Source organism: Myotis davidii, unplaced genomic scaffold (assembly GCF_000327345.1).
Source record: "Myotis davidii unplaced genomic scaffold, ASM32734v1 scaffold59, whole genome shotgun sequence".
NCBI lineage: Eukaryota > Metazoa > Chordata > Mammalia > Chiroptera > Vespertilionidae > Myotis > Myotis davidii.
The window spans coordinates 6,329,625-6,345,517 of record NW_006293001.1 but is presented as its reverse complement, the minus strand read 5'-3'; the positions used below and the strand labels follow the sequence as shown (position 1 = coordinate 6,345,517).

The 15,893-nt window shown below is 37.0% G+C and overlaps 1 protein-coding gene across 3 annotated transcripts in view; it reads left to right on the top strand.

Annotated features, from left to right (window-relative positions):
• Window positions 1–3,809: 3,809 nt before the first annotated feature.
• The window catches only part of SCN9A (sodium voltage-gated channel alpha subunit 9), a 77,320-nt gene continuing 65,236 nt past the window's right edge, over window positions 3,810–15,893 (top strand). The window contains exons 1-8 of one of the 3 annotated variants that reach the window (XM_006766515.2): window positions 3,810–4,143; window positions 6,516–6,634; window positions 7,216–7,305; window positions 7,892–8,020; window positions 10,185–10,276; window positions 11,048–11,279; window positions 12,517–12,624; window positions 14,230–14,371. In XM_006766515.2, the coding sequence (XP_006766578.1) occupies window positions 3,886–4,143; window positions 6,516–6,634; window positions 7,216–7,305; window positions 7,892–8,020; window positions 10,185–10,276; window positions 11,048–11,279; window positions 12,517–12,624; window positions 14,230–14,371 (1,170 nt within the window). In that variant the 5' untranslated portion in view covers window positions 3,810–3,885. Of the gene's footprint in view, window positions 4,144–6,515; window positions 6,635–7,215; window positions 7,306–7,891; window positions 8,021–9,976; window positions 10,069–10,184; window positions 10,277–11,047; window positions 11,280–12,516; window positions 12,625–14,229; window positions 14,372–15,893 lie in introns of all 3 variants that reach the window. The other 2 variants (XM_006766516.2, XM_006766514.2) reach the window with 2 other exon arrangements.

Here is a 15,893-nt window from a genome sequence, read left to right as displayed (position 1 = left end):
GAATAAGCTTCATTACACATATTCTACATTTAATTTCAGATTTACTGTATATACATTTTAAAAATTGAAATTAATATACAAGTATATTTGTGTGTGTGTAACTTGCATTCCATTAATTATCCATTATAACTTTTTTTTAGAATTCACTTAATAGTCATTGAAAGCACTCTTTAGAGGCTACTAAGTTGCTCAGTTTTTCATTGTATGCTCATTTTTTATTTAATGAAACCCCAAATATTAGACTTTTGGATTGATTACAATTTTTCAATATTTTAAAAACATTGTAGTAAACATCTCACAAATGTTGAAGGACATCTGATATTATTGCTTTTGAATAAATTCCTAGAAGGGAAATTATTTGGCAATATAAATGAATCAACATAGCTAAGGTTTTTTATAAGAATTATGAAATTACACTAAAATAGTTTGTACACATTATTTATTCCCATCGTCCGGATAGAGGGTAGTGATTTTTCCTATACCCTCCAAACTGGAGAATGATGACAGAATCTGTTCAGGGTCTCTTCAACTTCCTTTCCAAAGGCCCTAATATTAGGCAAGTGCCTAGGGCCTTCCTTTAGGTTAGCCTGATCAGGAAAAGATCTCCCACACATAGTACCACCGACATCCATCACCCCAACCCCCACTGTTTGTACCTAGTTCAGTGATTCAAAAACTGTATATTGAGGGCTTGAGTGAACAGAGAGTGAGGGGAAGAAAAGGAGGGGGAAAGATGAACACGGAAGAGTGGGACTGGTGTTTGGACATTTGAGTTCATGACGTCTACTTACCTGACTTTCTGTCAAATAATTTTTGAAAGAAGTGACACTCTCCACTTGAATGCAGGATCTATATATAAAAATACCAATTCTTTATCCATCTTTTCTCCAGGAGATTAAGCCTGTGAACACTGAAGGTCTGTAGAGGCAAGTAATCTCTCCTACTCTCCTTTGTGATTTCCAAAGCGTTGAAAATCTTCTATGCCCAAGTGGCAACTGCACTCACTGCCATATTTCTCAGGTGGATGTGCAATTTCTGAAAGGCTGCTGACTTCTGGAATCAAGTTACCTGGTTTGCGACCAAAGTTTTATAAACCGTCCCAAGCTTAGCCTGTGAGGGCTAGAACTAAACTTTAGCTTCTCTTGAGTTAATACTAAACCAAAAGCAATTCCATATTATGTTGAGTCTGTAGTCTCAGGTGGTTGATACTGAGTATGTGCATTTGTTTCCATTTTAATAAACTTCTTTCCTCTTCTCAGAAAAATTTTCACATATTTTATGATTTCACTTTTAGCATGTTTTCGTAAGTTTTATTGAGGTGGTGTCCATACCATTAAAAGCACCTTTTAAAGTGCACATTCAGCGGTTTTTAGTATATTTACAGACTTGTGCAGCCACTGTCATCTAATTTTAGAACATTTTTATCACCTCCCAAAAGAAACCCTATTCCCATGAACCACTAACCTTATAACTATTAACAGTTACTCTCCATCACCCCCACCAAGCAGCCTCTGGCAAATAATAATCTACTTTTTGTCTCAGAGGCTATTGCTCTTCTGGACATTTCAAACAAATGGAATCATCCAGTATGTGGCTTCTTGGTTCTGGCTTCTCTCACAGGGTTTTCAGGGTTCATTCTTGTGTTAATATGTATCCATACTTCCTTTCTTTTTATTATCAAATAATATTCCATTGTGTGGATACACCACATTTTCTTTACCCGTTTATCAGTGGATGGACATTTGAGTTGTTTCCAGTCTTTTGGCCATGGTGAATAATGCTTTTATGAACATTCATGTACAAGTGTTTTTGTGAGGCCATATGTTTTCAGTTCTCTTGAGCACATACTTAAATCAGAGGAACTCACCTCTTCCTGATACCACTCTTTCTTGACACGTGCCTGTCTCTCTGTCTGTTTCTGCATCAGGATATACTCTATGGTATATAAAAAAGTGGGAGTTATTTTGGCTAAATTCTCCTTTACCACAGAGAAACCAGGTTTGTCTTTGCTGTATGATTTGTTGTCATTGGTGTCCCTTTTTAGAATCTAAGCTCCTTTAAGACAAAAACTGTGTTTTCTCTTTACTCTCACAGTTCTAATATCTTATATGATAACAGGCCCAGATTAAGTATTTGGTAAAAACATTGCAACTGAAGGTGGGTTAGCAAATTTAAAAAGAAATGCAATGCCCTGACCGGTTTGGCTCAGTGGATAGAGCGTCGGCCTGCGGACTCAAGGGTCCCAGATTCGATTCCGGTCAAGGGCATGTACCTTGGTTGCGGGCACATCCCAAATACGGGGTGTGCAGGAGGCAGCTGATCTATGTTTCTAACTTTCTATCCCTCTCCCTTCCTCTCTGTAAAAAATCAATAAAATATATTTTTTAAAACTGAAAAATAAAAAGAAATGTGATGATACATACCAAGGCAAGAGGCAGACTCAATTGTGTGATAAACCATAAAAAGGGCTTTTTTTCCCCAAAAAGGCAAATCAGCTTTATAAAGTTTAAAGTAGATCATTACATTACAAAATGATTACTTTTTAAACTGGTTATTTTTAAATTGACTTACCACATCTTTGTAAAATACATACATTTCTGGTAAACAACTTATATTGATATATTGTGCTCAAGTAATTAAGGGGAAAATAGCCTATTTTTTTCTAAATATAAGTGAAATCTATTTTGTTTGCTATGGGAACAGGAGAAACTTTGAAAATAATAATTCATTTCTGCTTCTAAAACCTATTTTACACAATCTTTTGTAATGTTGTTACTACTGTGATCCCCTTACTTTTTATATTAATATCGGAAAATGAAAAAGCAGACTATGGCTCCTCGTCATTTACCCTCCCTCTGAGTGTGATGATGTCACTTAATGCACAACCTTTCAAGCTGTTCACAGCGGGTGGCATGCTGGAAGTCAGGGTGTCCCAACTCTCAGGCAACCCTAATGGCAAAAAGAAAGTAAGAATTTTCACTTTCGAATGCAGGAGTTATGAAGGTATCTTGACTCATTGAAATAATGAGTTTGTTATTTTTTAAATAACTTATTTTATGCTATTTATTTGGAAAATTCCAAAATAATAATATATAGAAAAATGAATATTCTATATTTTTCCTGTAGTTTTTGTAATGTTTTGTATTCATATATAGGTTAATTAAGGAAGTCATGGTTTGAATGTATATCCTAGTGGTATTTTTACTTTTTTAATTGAATCACAAAAGTTTCCCAAGTTTCTCTTCTTTGTGCTTTCCAAAACATTTTCCCAAATTGTTTTTAATTCAAAACAGAAATGTATTTTTTTTATTTGTGAAGGGATATGTATATATTTTAAAAGAAATAAATGTGTAAAATAGAATAAAACAGTCTTCACCACCTCATTCCCCAAAAGAGAAGCAGGGGTTGTGAGCATGTTATGAGAAGAGGGTCAGAGAGGCAAGAGGAGAACCTGGGAGTGGTGCTCTGAGAAGCATTCTGTAAAGTCTTTTAAATGAGGAGAGTTGAGTTGAAATGCACTAAAAGTGAAAACATATGAAAAATAAAGGAAATTCATTGTTTTTCATTAAGTTGTCACTTTTTTACTTGAAAAGCAATGAAGTGTTAAGTTCCAATTTTAAAATAAAAGTGGCTAGAAAGCATGGAAAATGTGTTGCACGTAGTAGTCACTTAATAAATGCTGACTTAACATGCTAATAATTCTGTGAACATCGTGTTTTATAGTTGAAACCGAAAAGCGGTTTATTAATAATATTGATTGCTATTATTATTATTATTTTGATGTGCCATCCTTGGTTGGTAAACACTTAAGGCTTTATTTTTCAATTTCCACTTAGGCCTCTTATGAAGGAGCTGGAGGGGAAATAAAATATACAGGATGAAAAGATGGCAATGTTGCCTCCCCCAGGACCTCAGAGCTTTGTCTACTTCACAAAACAGTCTCTTGCCCTCATTGAACAACGTATTGCTGAAAGTAAAGCAAAGGAACCCAAAGAAGAAAAGAAAGACGATCATGAAGAAGGCCCAAAGCCAAGCACTGACTTGGAAGCGGGCAAGCAACTGCCCTTCATCTACGGGGACATCCCTCCAGGCATGGTGTCAGAGCCGCTGGAGGACCTGGACCCCTACTATGCAGACAAGAAGGTGAGTTTCCTGGGACTGCAGGGTGCGGTCTCTGCCTCGTTCTGTACGGAAAGTTAGCTTAAATTGGAGTGGAATTTAGGGAAGATCCACATCATGACTAAAATATTCAAGTCAATACATATGTAGGATATTCAGAATATCTCCTTTTTCTAATTCTTTATTGAAACTGGTGCCATCATGCCATTTTGATTTCCTTAATCTTTTGAAAGTGTTCAGTATATTCTTCTGCCTTTTTGGACATGCCTTAAATGCATACCAGTAGGAACAAAGCAAGTGTCAACTGACAAGTCATGGGGATGTGTCCAGAATGCATTTTGTGGAGGTGACAGCTGACTCCCTGGGAAGATATAAGATCGCTCAATTAATAATGAAGTTTGGAGAGCTGCTTCTTTTACAGCAGGGGTCCTCAGACTTTTTAAACAGGGGGCCAATTCACTGTCCCTCAGACTGTTGGAGGGCCGGACTATAGTTTCAAAAAAAACCTATGAACAAATTCCTATGCACACTGCACATATCTTATTTTGAAGTAAAAAAACAAAACGGGGACAAATACAATATTTGTATTTGCATGTGGCCCGTGGGCCGTAGTTTGAGGACCCCTGCTTTACAGTGTTGGAGAGAAGGAGGAGTCTGAGATGGTCAGGGATGGATGGCATAAATCAGAAAAGTTTCCATTGTTCCAAGAAGAAGGCAAAAGAGCATCTCGTAAAATTACCCAGAAAGTTGTGGAGAGAAAGGCTATTGCAATGAGTAAGGACGAGAAGTCTCCGGGTCATTCTGACAGACATAGGACCCTTTTCCCTCTTTGCTCTCAAACTCCTCCATTTGTATTTCTCTGTATGATTCCTGTCACACCTTGTCTTTAATATATTAGAATTATCATGTTTCTGTTGCCTTTCTAGAAAGCTCCTTGAATGCAAAACTCATGCCTCACTTACGTTTAAACTCTTTTCATTGCCTGTTGTACTATAGTTGCTCACTACATAATTGTAGAAAATAATGGATGAGTGAATTTTAAGCATGGTATATTGAAATTTAAGAAAGCAGTACTCCTACTCAAGCACTAGGTATTAATTTTAAACTAATTTTCAATGTAAAAGTGAACTTTATGTTAAATTATGTTTAGACATAAAAGTAATACAGTGAAAAAGACCAGGAATATAAAAGGGCATCCAAAATTAATAGATTCAGATTCATTTTCTTGAGAAGAGTGTCACATGCAATTAAAAAGCAAGATATTCAAACTTATGTCCCCAATGTAGAAAAATATTGACTACCAGAAGCCCACTCATAAACTCGTATAAAATGCAGATTAAGTAACAACAATAAAACGACCCAGTCAGCATGTTCTAGTGAACACAATTTGCCTGCCAGTGCAGAAATATAAGACAAGGATTTGCCAAAACCGGTTTGGCTCAGTGGATAGAGCGTCGGTCTGTGGACTGAAAGGTCCCAGGGTCGATTCCGGTCAAGGGCATGTACCTGGGTTGCGGGCACATCCCCAGTAGGAGATGTGCTGGAGGCAGCTGATCGATGTTTCTCTCTCATCGATGTTTCTAACTCTCTATCTCTCTCCTTTCCTCTCTGTAACACATTAATAAAATATATTTTAAAAAAAAGACAAGGATTTGAACTTGGACTTTCTGATTTTCAATCCAAAAACAATAGATTGTTTTAGTGTTTTGGTATTGTTGCTATTTACTTATTTGGATTTTAAATGTTTTAAGAATGTTTAGTTCTATTTGTATCATTTTTAAAAATTACCATGGGTAGTAGCAAGCACTTTAACTTGTGTCCTTTTATTTTAGCTGTTATTAGTATTATGTCTAAAATAGGAAAATTGATCTGGGTACTAGGATTATTCCAACTCTAATATTTGTGAAAATATTTTTTGAAAGAATTTATATTTTGGAGCACTTTCTGCTAACCATAACAATAGCCAACAAGGATTAAAAGTGTCAAGGTGTTATGGTAAAAATCAGGGATAGATAGTTTTTAATTGGTTTGTTTACAATGCAGTGTAATGAATGAAGAAAGTTGTATTTTAAACTAATTCCAATGGCCACAACTTATTGTCACTGATGTGGGCATTGAAGGGATATAAAAAAGAAAAGACACTGTATTTTTGGGTGCTATAAGTAACACATGCTCATAAATACTTCACTTCCTAACCTGCTGAGAAGTAATGGACTTGGAATTCATTGGCCAGCATGATATATATAGTTGTTTCAATGGTAGTGGAACCGCATTGCTTGAGTCTGATGGCAGTGTTTCTTTAATATGACACTACCACATAGAAAGGAAAATTGCTGAGATTAATGTACTAAATTTTGGATTCTCAATTTCATCCTGTTTTCTTTTTGATCCTGCAGACTTTCATAGTATTGAACAGAGGGAAAGCAATCTTCCGTTTCAATGCCACACCTGCTCTGTACATGATCTCTCCTTTCAGTCCTCTGAGAAGAATATCTATTAAGATTTTAGTACATTCATATCCTTTTAAAAATGCTTACATGCAATGGTTCTTTCAAATGTACTTTTTGCATCTAATTTAATATAGATTTTTAATCCTTTCGTACCCGAAAAGACTGTTTTTAGTTTGTCATTTCAATATAATTTTGGTGTAGGTCTCTGGGAAGATTGGAAGAATGTCAGTTTTAAAATTTAGAATATATTACTCTAACCTATTACTCTCATGTTTAAAGAGATTTTTACAAAGTCTATAAATTTATTAATAACTAGAGGCCCAGTGCATGGATTCATGCACTGGTGGGTTCCTCTGGCCTGGCCTGGGGGATTGGGCCGAGACTGGCAGTCCAACATCCCCTAAGTGGTCCCAAAGTGTGAGAGGGCACTCTGCAAAGTTGCTGTTGCTCGGCAGCTCCTGCGTTGAGTGTCTGCCCTCTGGTGGTCAGTGCACATCATAGCTGCCAGCCAGTCAGCCAGTCAGCCGGTTCTTAGGCTTTTATATGCATAGGTTATTTTCTAAGAAAAAGATTTCAACAGGTGTTATTATTAAATATTCAAGATTCCTGCCATGGTCGTTCATCATATTCCTTGACTCTAAGCTACCTTGTTCGGCATGCTTATCATGTGCACTATTCTGACAAACTGCATATTTATGACCATGAGTAACCCTCCAGACTGGGCCAAGAACGTAGAGTAAGTGGGTATATGTACATTTTAACATGGTCTTTGTAGTACCATTGTTATCCTTTCCTTTTCCTACCAGAAGTTATTCCATCTATAAAAATTGTGGTGTTTATCTTTCCATGTTATATAGTTTCTTTTCTTCCTATTATTATTATTTTTCCTATGGTGTTAACCTGACAGCAGTAGAATAGAATATTTAGAAAAGAATAATTAGATGATACAGACTTTTCCAGAAGAATGAATGTATGAGACACCCTGCCTGTTGTTAGACATGTTATATATTTCTTATCCTTGGCTGTATTTCTGATAGGATCAACATAGGAACTTTCAAGGCATACCTAAACCTATGTTCTTAGTAATTTTCAGTACTTCTACTTTCTAGGAGAGTTTCCGATATAGACATCTTAAGGTGTGTTTTTTTTTTTGAAAGACCTTGACTATTAGTTTATTTTAATAGTTAGAGTGGGTCCATAAGCCAACAGCCACACTGCAGTAGATGCCTTCCTTTGGTTAATCAGGAAAAAATAAATTATAAAGATTCACCTAGTGCTGTATTCTTTTCATATTTAATATCCCAATGGATTCTTGTGTCTAGGTACACTTTTACTGGAATATATACTTTTGAATCACTTATAAAAATCCTTGCAAGAGGCTTCTGTATAGGAGAATTCACTTTCCTTCGTGACCCATGGAACTGGCTTGATTTTATCGTCATTGTTTTTGCGTAAGTACTACATTCAGTTTTTCAAATGGCAAATTTGTGAAAATCACAGACAGCACAGTATTTCAGTAAGAACAATGCTTACATTTGAATGAAACTGTATAAAAGCTAGTCATTTGTTGGCAAATACTAACTTTTATAGGAAGATCATTTCTCACTCGAATATGTATGACATCATTAAGATTAATCATCTCCCTCTGCGCCCAGCATTTGGATGGACAGTTTATATGGTACCAATTAGGTTCACACATTTTCCAAGTTCTTACTTAAACACAAATAAAACTTGTTTTAATCAAAGAAAAAAAATAGGTCTTTAATTATAAGTATGGTGCCCTTTTTATTAATATAAACTGTTCAAGTGCTAATAAATATATTAAAATATAGAAGTCTCTCTCTATATAAAAGGCTAATATGCTAAGTGTCCTTCCCTCCATCCTGATAATGATATCACATAGCAATGCACAGCTTCCTCTCCCTAGCGATGACTAGCCTCCTTGCAGTTTCTTCAGTCCAGGAACACGACTTGCTTATAGCCAGGTGGAAACACTTTATACTTTAACCAAATGTCTGTGAAGCTGCTATGTTGCTGACAATTACCTAAAAGAGAAGTTGGGGTGCTTCACTGGGCTGGAAAAAGTTTAGCTACATCAGAAAGCAGGTCTAATTAAGCAAGTTTACCCTATATCTATAAAAGGCTAAATTGACTCGCGCATGCACGATACATATAAAGTTCTCACTGGCACCAATCGCATGCATGTGTTTCGATCTCTCATTGTCTATTGTGAATTTGGTTGACACTTCTATTATAGAGAAAGGGCAAATAGCGATATTAAAATATTTCTTCTAATTAATTTCCTTTCAATGTGCTTGAATTCATGCACCAGGCCACTAGTATATTTTATAAGGGCTGTCACTGCATATTAAACCTAACATTAATGCATCGTATATGTATTACACATGCATCCCCAGTTTATTTTCAAGGGGAAAAATACTAACATATAATTGTAATTGATTCACATGGTTACTTTCTTCCAAAATATGTCAGAAACATTTAAAAAAAATTTTTTTAAATCTCAAACCTAGATAGAATATTTTTGGCTCTATCATTTTGATGTAAAAGTAGTGGATGTTCATTGAAAGAAATTAGACAAAACCGAAGGGTCTTTTTAGATTTCTGGTCTCCGGTTCCCTCACCCCCTGACCCGCCTCCATGTCCATTAGGCTCCCTCCTTTCATGACCACACATGACTGCAGTTGTACCTACCACTTACTGATGAGACAACATTGTGTCACACAACATTGTGTCATTACAAAACTATTTCTGTAATCCCTGAGAAGTGGGGAGTCTCCTTTACTATAGAAATAGACTACACAGACCATGAAATTTACCCCTTTACAGTATAAAATTCAGTGTTCTTAGTATGTTCAGAAAGTTGTGCAACCACTACCACTCCAATTTCAGAATATTTTCATCACCCCCAAAAAGCAGTCACTTCCATTCACCCCCCTCCCCTGGCTACTGGAAGGCTCTCATCTATGTTTCATCTCTATGGATTTGTCTACTGTAGTCTTTTCACATGAATGGAACCATGTAGCATGTGGCCTTTTGTGTCTGGCTTCTTTCACTTAGCATACAGTTTCCCAGGTTTGCCACTGATATTTTATAAGATTATTAAATATCTATAGTACCCTAATGTTGAGATCTAATAACTGAAGCATGTAATTGTTTATTTAGGCATTTAAGTGTATGAAACCATTTTAATGACATATTTATATTTTGCTCACATCAAATATGTCAATTAAAATCTATTTAAATTCAATTAGGTATGATAGGAAAGAAAAGGGTTGCAGAAGTATATCTTTAAGACTTTCCAAATGTAGGAAATACCTTGACTAAAGGCACAGGTAAGTATCATAGACTCTATCTAAATTCTGAATAACTCTGATTTAATTCTACAGGTATTTAACAGAATTTGTAAACCTAGGCAATGTTTCAGCTCTTCGAACTTTCAGAGTGTTGAGAGCTTTGAAAACTATTTCTGTAATCCCAGGTAAGAAGTGATTGGTGCGAAGCATTAGGCCACTCATAACTCCAACTATTTGGGAGTTGTTCTTTGTGTTTGTGCGTGTGTTGTCACTGTGTTTGTGTATAAACTCCCTATTGCAGATATGTGACAGAGTTTGTGGACCTGGGCAATGTCTCAGCGTTGAGAACATTCAGAGTTCTCCGAGCACTGAAAACTATTTCAGTCATTCCAGGTGAGAGTTAAACACCGGGGCTGACTTTGGTCATTTGGAGAAAAGACAAGAAAGACTTTCTCTTATGAAAATTTAATGAATCTAATTTTTTTATGTTTTTCAGAATCCTTATTAAAAGTCAGCCTTTGTGTTTAATCAATTGCATGGGTCTTAGAGGATGAAGATGGCCATTTGGCTCACATCTCAACTTGAAATTTTCCCTCCTGTCTTATCAGTTCATTTTCCATTTGCCTGATTCAGGAATGAAAATTTCAATTTGTTTACATTGCTTTTCATAGAGTTAAGAAAAGAGAGAGAATATCAGCATGGAGGTATTGCATGACATATTTCTTTTATCTTTCCTCAACAAACCATTTCTTAACTGAAAATTAGTAAGTTGTCACTATGCATTGCAAGTCAGCCTCTTTGTTTTAGGACTAGTATATAGAGAAATGGTTTGTGTGACAAGAATTTACTGAATTGACACTTTTAAAAAATTATTTTTTACAAGTGAGTGTGGATACGGTTTGAGCAACCAAATCTTTTACTTTGACAATTTGGTTATTCATTGGAAATGTTTTACAGTTTTTAATCATTTGCAATAATATATGGGAACAATATATAAAAACCAGCAAATCCACCTTTTTGACCTCGTGGGCTTTTTTTGAGTTAGGCTATTTAAGGTCACTGACCTGACAAAATGCATGCGTTTCCAGGAAAGCTGTGTTTGTTTCTCATTCAAAAACTTTATTTCATTGTGAATACCTTTCTTTTTACGCCCTCTGCATTCAGGCCTGAAGACCATCGTGGGGGCCCTGATCCAGTCGGTGAAGAAGCTCTCAGACGTCATGATCCTGACGGTGTTCTGTCTGAGCGTGTTTGCGCTGATCGGCCTGCAGCTCTTCATGGGCAGCCTGAAACACAAATGTCTGCGGGCTTCCCTTGAAAGTAATGAATCAAGCACGTTGGACGACCTTGATGAAGAGCTCTACAGAGGTACGACCGTCCCTACAGTGGCTCAGAGGTTGAAATAAAGCTAAAAGCATTGATTTCTTTGAAGGTTAAATGTTGCTTTCATTTTAATTATTTCAGAATTATTCAAATATGTAGAAAGTTGCTACAGTATGAATTTGGATCATATTATATTTTTAATAACTCTCCCTGGTTCAGAGCTTTCTAGCAGTCCTGGTATTGGAAGCATGAGATACTTTCATAATTCTCAATTTCTGTAAGATAAAAAAGAATAAATTTGCTCTAGAGAAATCAATTTAGCTATGAATTAATACTATTAATTATTACATTTCATCCATAAGATATATTTTTATGTATTTAATTTTATTGTATAATCTTTACCTTTGTTCATTTTATAGTGTAATTTATTATATGAGAATATAATTATGTTTTACATGTTTATAACTATAATAGTATGATATACTTATATTAGTTATAATATAACTAGAGGCCCGGTACACAAAAATTTGTGCACAGGTGGGGGGGGGGGTGTCCCTCAGCCCGACCTGTGCCCTCTCACAGTCTGGGACCCCTCAGGGCATGACCACCTGCTGGCTTAGATACAATCTAAAACAAGAAAACTAAAGGTTTTCAAATAAAATGTACATTTTTTTTACTGGCTTTTGATGAAGAATTTAGCGTATTTTTCTTTTTATCTTTATTTTTTCAATTTCTAATTTTTGTTAATATGATCTTACATTTTATTTCCAATTTCCAAAGAATTTTATTCCTCAATTTATATGCCATAAAAGTAATATATCTTATGGTAAATTATTTGCATTTACCTTCTCTTTTGTGAATCAGTGTACAACTTTTATTTAAAAGCCTTTTTTTTTTTTTAACTAGTCCTTTTACTCTTATTCTTGGTTCCATTACTGAGTTTGGAATTTGAATGATTTTTTTTAAACCTTCTGAAATGGTCTCAAGCAATTCTTCTTTTTTTTTTTTCAAAAGAAGTAGAAAGAATCCTTGAATTTTTTAGTGTGTCTTTATATTGCCTTTACACATGAGGGACAGCTAAGTCAACAATAAAATATTATTCCATAATCATTTGCCTCAGTACTGTACATTTTTCTTGGTTTTCTTCTGAAATATTGGCTTAGATGTTTATTATCATGTTTATTACTGTTCATTGCCTGGCCCATAAGAGCTTATCAATAAATATTTGAGGGAGACTAGAAAAGAAAGAAATAAATAAATGCATGTTGCCTAAATGTGTGTGAATGTCTATATTAACTTACCTGCTGCAGCTTACACTCCATAACCTTCTACTGTTCAATTTCTTCCCACACAGATTATTTTTATTTCTTGGAGGGATCTAAAGATGCTCTCCTCTGTGGTAACAGCACAGACTCAGGGTACGTAGTATTTGTTTTTAGTGTAAAGACTTAAAAAAAAAAAAGGAAAAACATACTCATTCAGATTGCTGATAAGAACCTTTGATTCATATTGTTTTTACGTATTTCATGGCATCATTTAATTCCTTCTGCCCCCACAGTGAGTTCAGACTTTATAAGGTTCATAGTTACTGTGTACCTTTGAATGTAAGACTTGGAGGTAGTGTTTAAATGAAAACAAGATATACATCATATAAGCCTTAAGACAGTAGAAAAAAAAAGATTTCCGTAAACCCCACCAAACATTGGTGGGTTACTTTTCAGCTTTGCTTCTTTCTGAAGAAAATCAAATATTCTTTCCACCCTCAAATTCTACTCATTCTCCAATCAAGTGTGACTGATAGGTGACTGAATGCAGTGACTTTGGGGAGCACTCTAAAAAAAAAGGGGATCTCATGGACTTGGGAAAAGACATTTTTAAAATCTCATATTAATGCAAATATCCACCTTGCTATTTCTCCTGCACACCAATTTTATCTCTGCTGCAGAATTTTCTACTTGCTCTCCTTCTGCTCAGATAGATATCTCTTCACCAGGCCATGTATGCACTGGAAACTTAAAAATAAAGATGATAAGGTGGCAGCTCCCAAAGACACCTCAGAACACTTTATTTAGCATCATGCATACCAATCCACCAATTTGAGGAAGGAAGAGTCTTAAGGCTACAAATCTTTATATATATATATGGTCTTTGCAATAATATATATATATTAGAAGCCCAGTGTGCAAAATTGCGCGGCCCTGTCCACTGATGCGGTCTGGCCACACTTGCAGCCCTGCCCACCTGCGCTGGTCTTTGGCCGTTACAGCGTTAGGGCCACAGGCCCTTTATAATAGAGATAATATTATATATATTATTGTTTTCAGAGAGAGGAAGGGAGAGGGAGAGAAGGATAGAAACATCAATGTAGAGAGAGAATCATTGATTGGCTGCCTCCTGCATGCCCCCTATTGGGGTTCAAGCCTGCAACCTGGGCATGTGCTCTGACCTGGAATTGAACAGTGACCTCCTGGTTCATGAGTCGATACTCAACCACCCAGCTACACCAGCCAAGCTGCTCTGACTATTCTTGATTGTGATTCACTCCAGGAATAATACAGGTGGGGGTGAGGGGAGACACAGTTCTGCTAGAGGCCTATATCAATCTTTATAGATACAATAACTATTATATGACATCTGGTGTATGTTTCCAAGTATTAATGGTGATGATGATGATATAATAGCAGCTACTGTTTATGTGCAGGAACTAGGCTAGGTAATTTGCATACATTATCTTCTTTAAACTTAACAATCTTAACCATTTGAGATAGGTGTTATCTTGTTTTCACAGAAAGAGGGCACTGGCCTTAAAAAATGTAAGTAATTTGACAGATTTACCAACTAGTAAATAGTAGGGGTAGGATTCTAACCCAGTTCCTCCTAACTCAAAAAAATCTGTTCTTAATCATTATTCAATATTGACACCCCCCCCCCCATAAAGGAACCTTGAGTTTCCCACTTTTCTGTAGGATTGTTTAGCTTATATCCTGAAGCCACTCTGAGTTGTTATTCCTTTTCTCATGTAGTCAGTGTCCAGAAGGGTACGTATGTGTGAAAGGAGGCAGAAACCCAGACTATGGCTACACGAGCTTTGACACTTTCGGTTGGGCCTTCTTAGCCTTGTTTAGGCTAATGACCCAGGATTACTGGGAAAACCTTTACCAACAGGTGAGTGCCAAGAGAAACATTCATTGCATTCATTGCATAATCTGATGTATGGCTCTTGCCTGCTCTAAATATGTGATGTCTTATTCAATTTAGAGTGGAGAAAACGAGAAAACTCTATTGTCTTGGTATTAAAATTTAACATTTTCTGCTTCCAGCACTAGTAAATGGATAGTTCTTGATTGAAAAATTACTTCATTATCTTTCCTGGACTTATTTGATCTCTAAATCTTTGCCCCCTTTTGCAAATGTAGAATCCCATAATGTAGAATCCCATAATTTCTTGCTAAGTAAATAGCAAGAAATATATTGTAATATTCTCTCCTACCTCCCTTGAACAAACTATGCTTTCCTCATGTGCCTTTCTGCTTCAAGTGCCCTAAAAGCCAGGCTGGCCTATGCTCACCATGCTTTATTTTTGAACTCCCATATACAATTGTTATGGACTGAATTGCATGCCTCCAAATCCATATGTTGAAATCCTAACTCCCGGTACCTTAGAATGACTATATTTGGAGCTAGAGCCTATGAAGAGGTAACTGAGTTAAAATTAGTCTATTAGGGTGCATCATAATCCAATCTGACTGGTGGTCTCATGAGAAAAGAAGATTCAGACATGAGCAAGAGAGACACCAGATACACACACACACGGAGAGAAAATGCCATGTGAGAATTCAGTGAGGAGGTGGCCATCTGCAAGGCAAGGAAAGAGGCCCCAGGAGATACGTACATGCCAACACTTTCATATTGAACTTCCAGCCTTCAGACTGTGAGAAACACATTTCTGTTGTTTAAGCTACACAGTCTGTGGCATTTTGTTATGGCAGCCCTGGAAAATTAACACAATAGTAAAAGACTCAATTCACTTCTCTAAATTCTCCTCTTCCAATTCAGTTGCTCCTTGCTCTAGACCTGCATGCCCTTTGCACATTCTTCAGTTTAAAGCATCCACCTCTTGTACTGTAATTGTTAATTCACATGGTCATCTCCCCTAACTTCAATGTGATCCTCTTGGGCCTGTGGGCTCTATCTTATCCCCCAAGAGGAAGGAGACAAAAAATGATGATTCTGTATTATAGATAACTAGAGGCCCGGTGCACAAAAAAATTGTGCACTCAGGGGGGAGGGGGGTCCCTCAGCCTGGCCTGTGCCCTCTCGCAGTCTGGGACCCCTCGGGAGATAACGCCCTGCTGGCTTAGGCCTGCTCCCGGGTGGCAGAGGGCAGGCCCAATCCCTAGGTGCAGCCCCTGGTCGGGCTCAGAGCAGGGCCGATGCACCCCCAGGGGCACCGCCCCCTGTCATGCACAGAGCAGGGCAGATCGGGAGGTTGCGATGCTGCCCTCAGTCACGCTCAGGGTAGGGCCGATTGGGGGGGTGGGCCGCCATCCCGTCACACTCAAAGCAAGGTCGATGGGGAGGTTGCGGCACCACCCCCTGTCATGCACAGAGCAGGGTGGATCAGGGGGTTGTGGTGCCACCCCTGTCACATAAAGAGCTGGCCGATCAGGGGGGTGGGGAACTACCC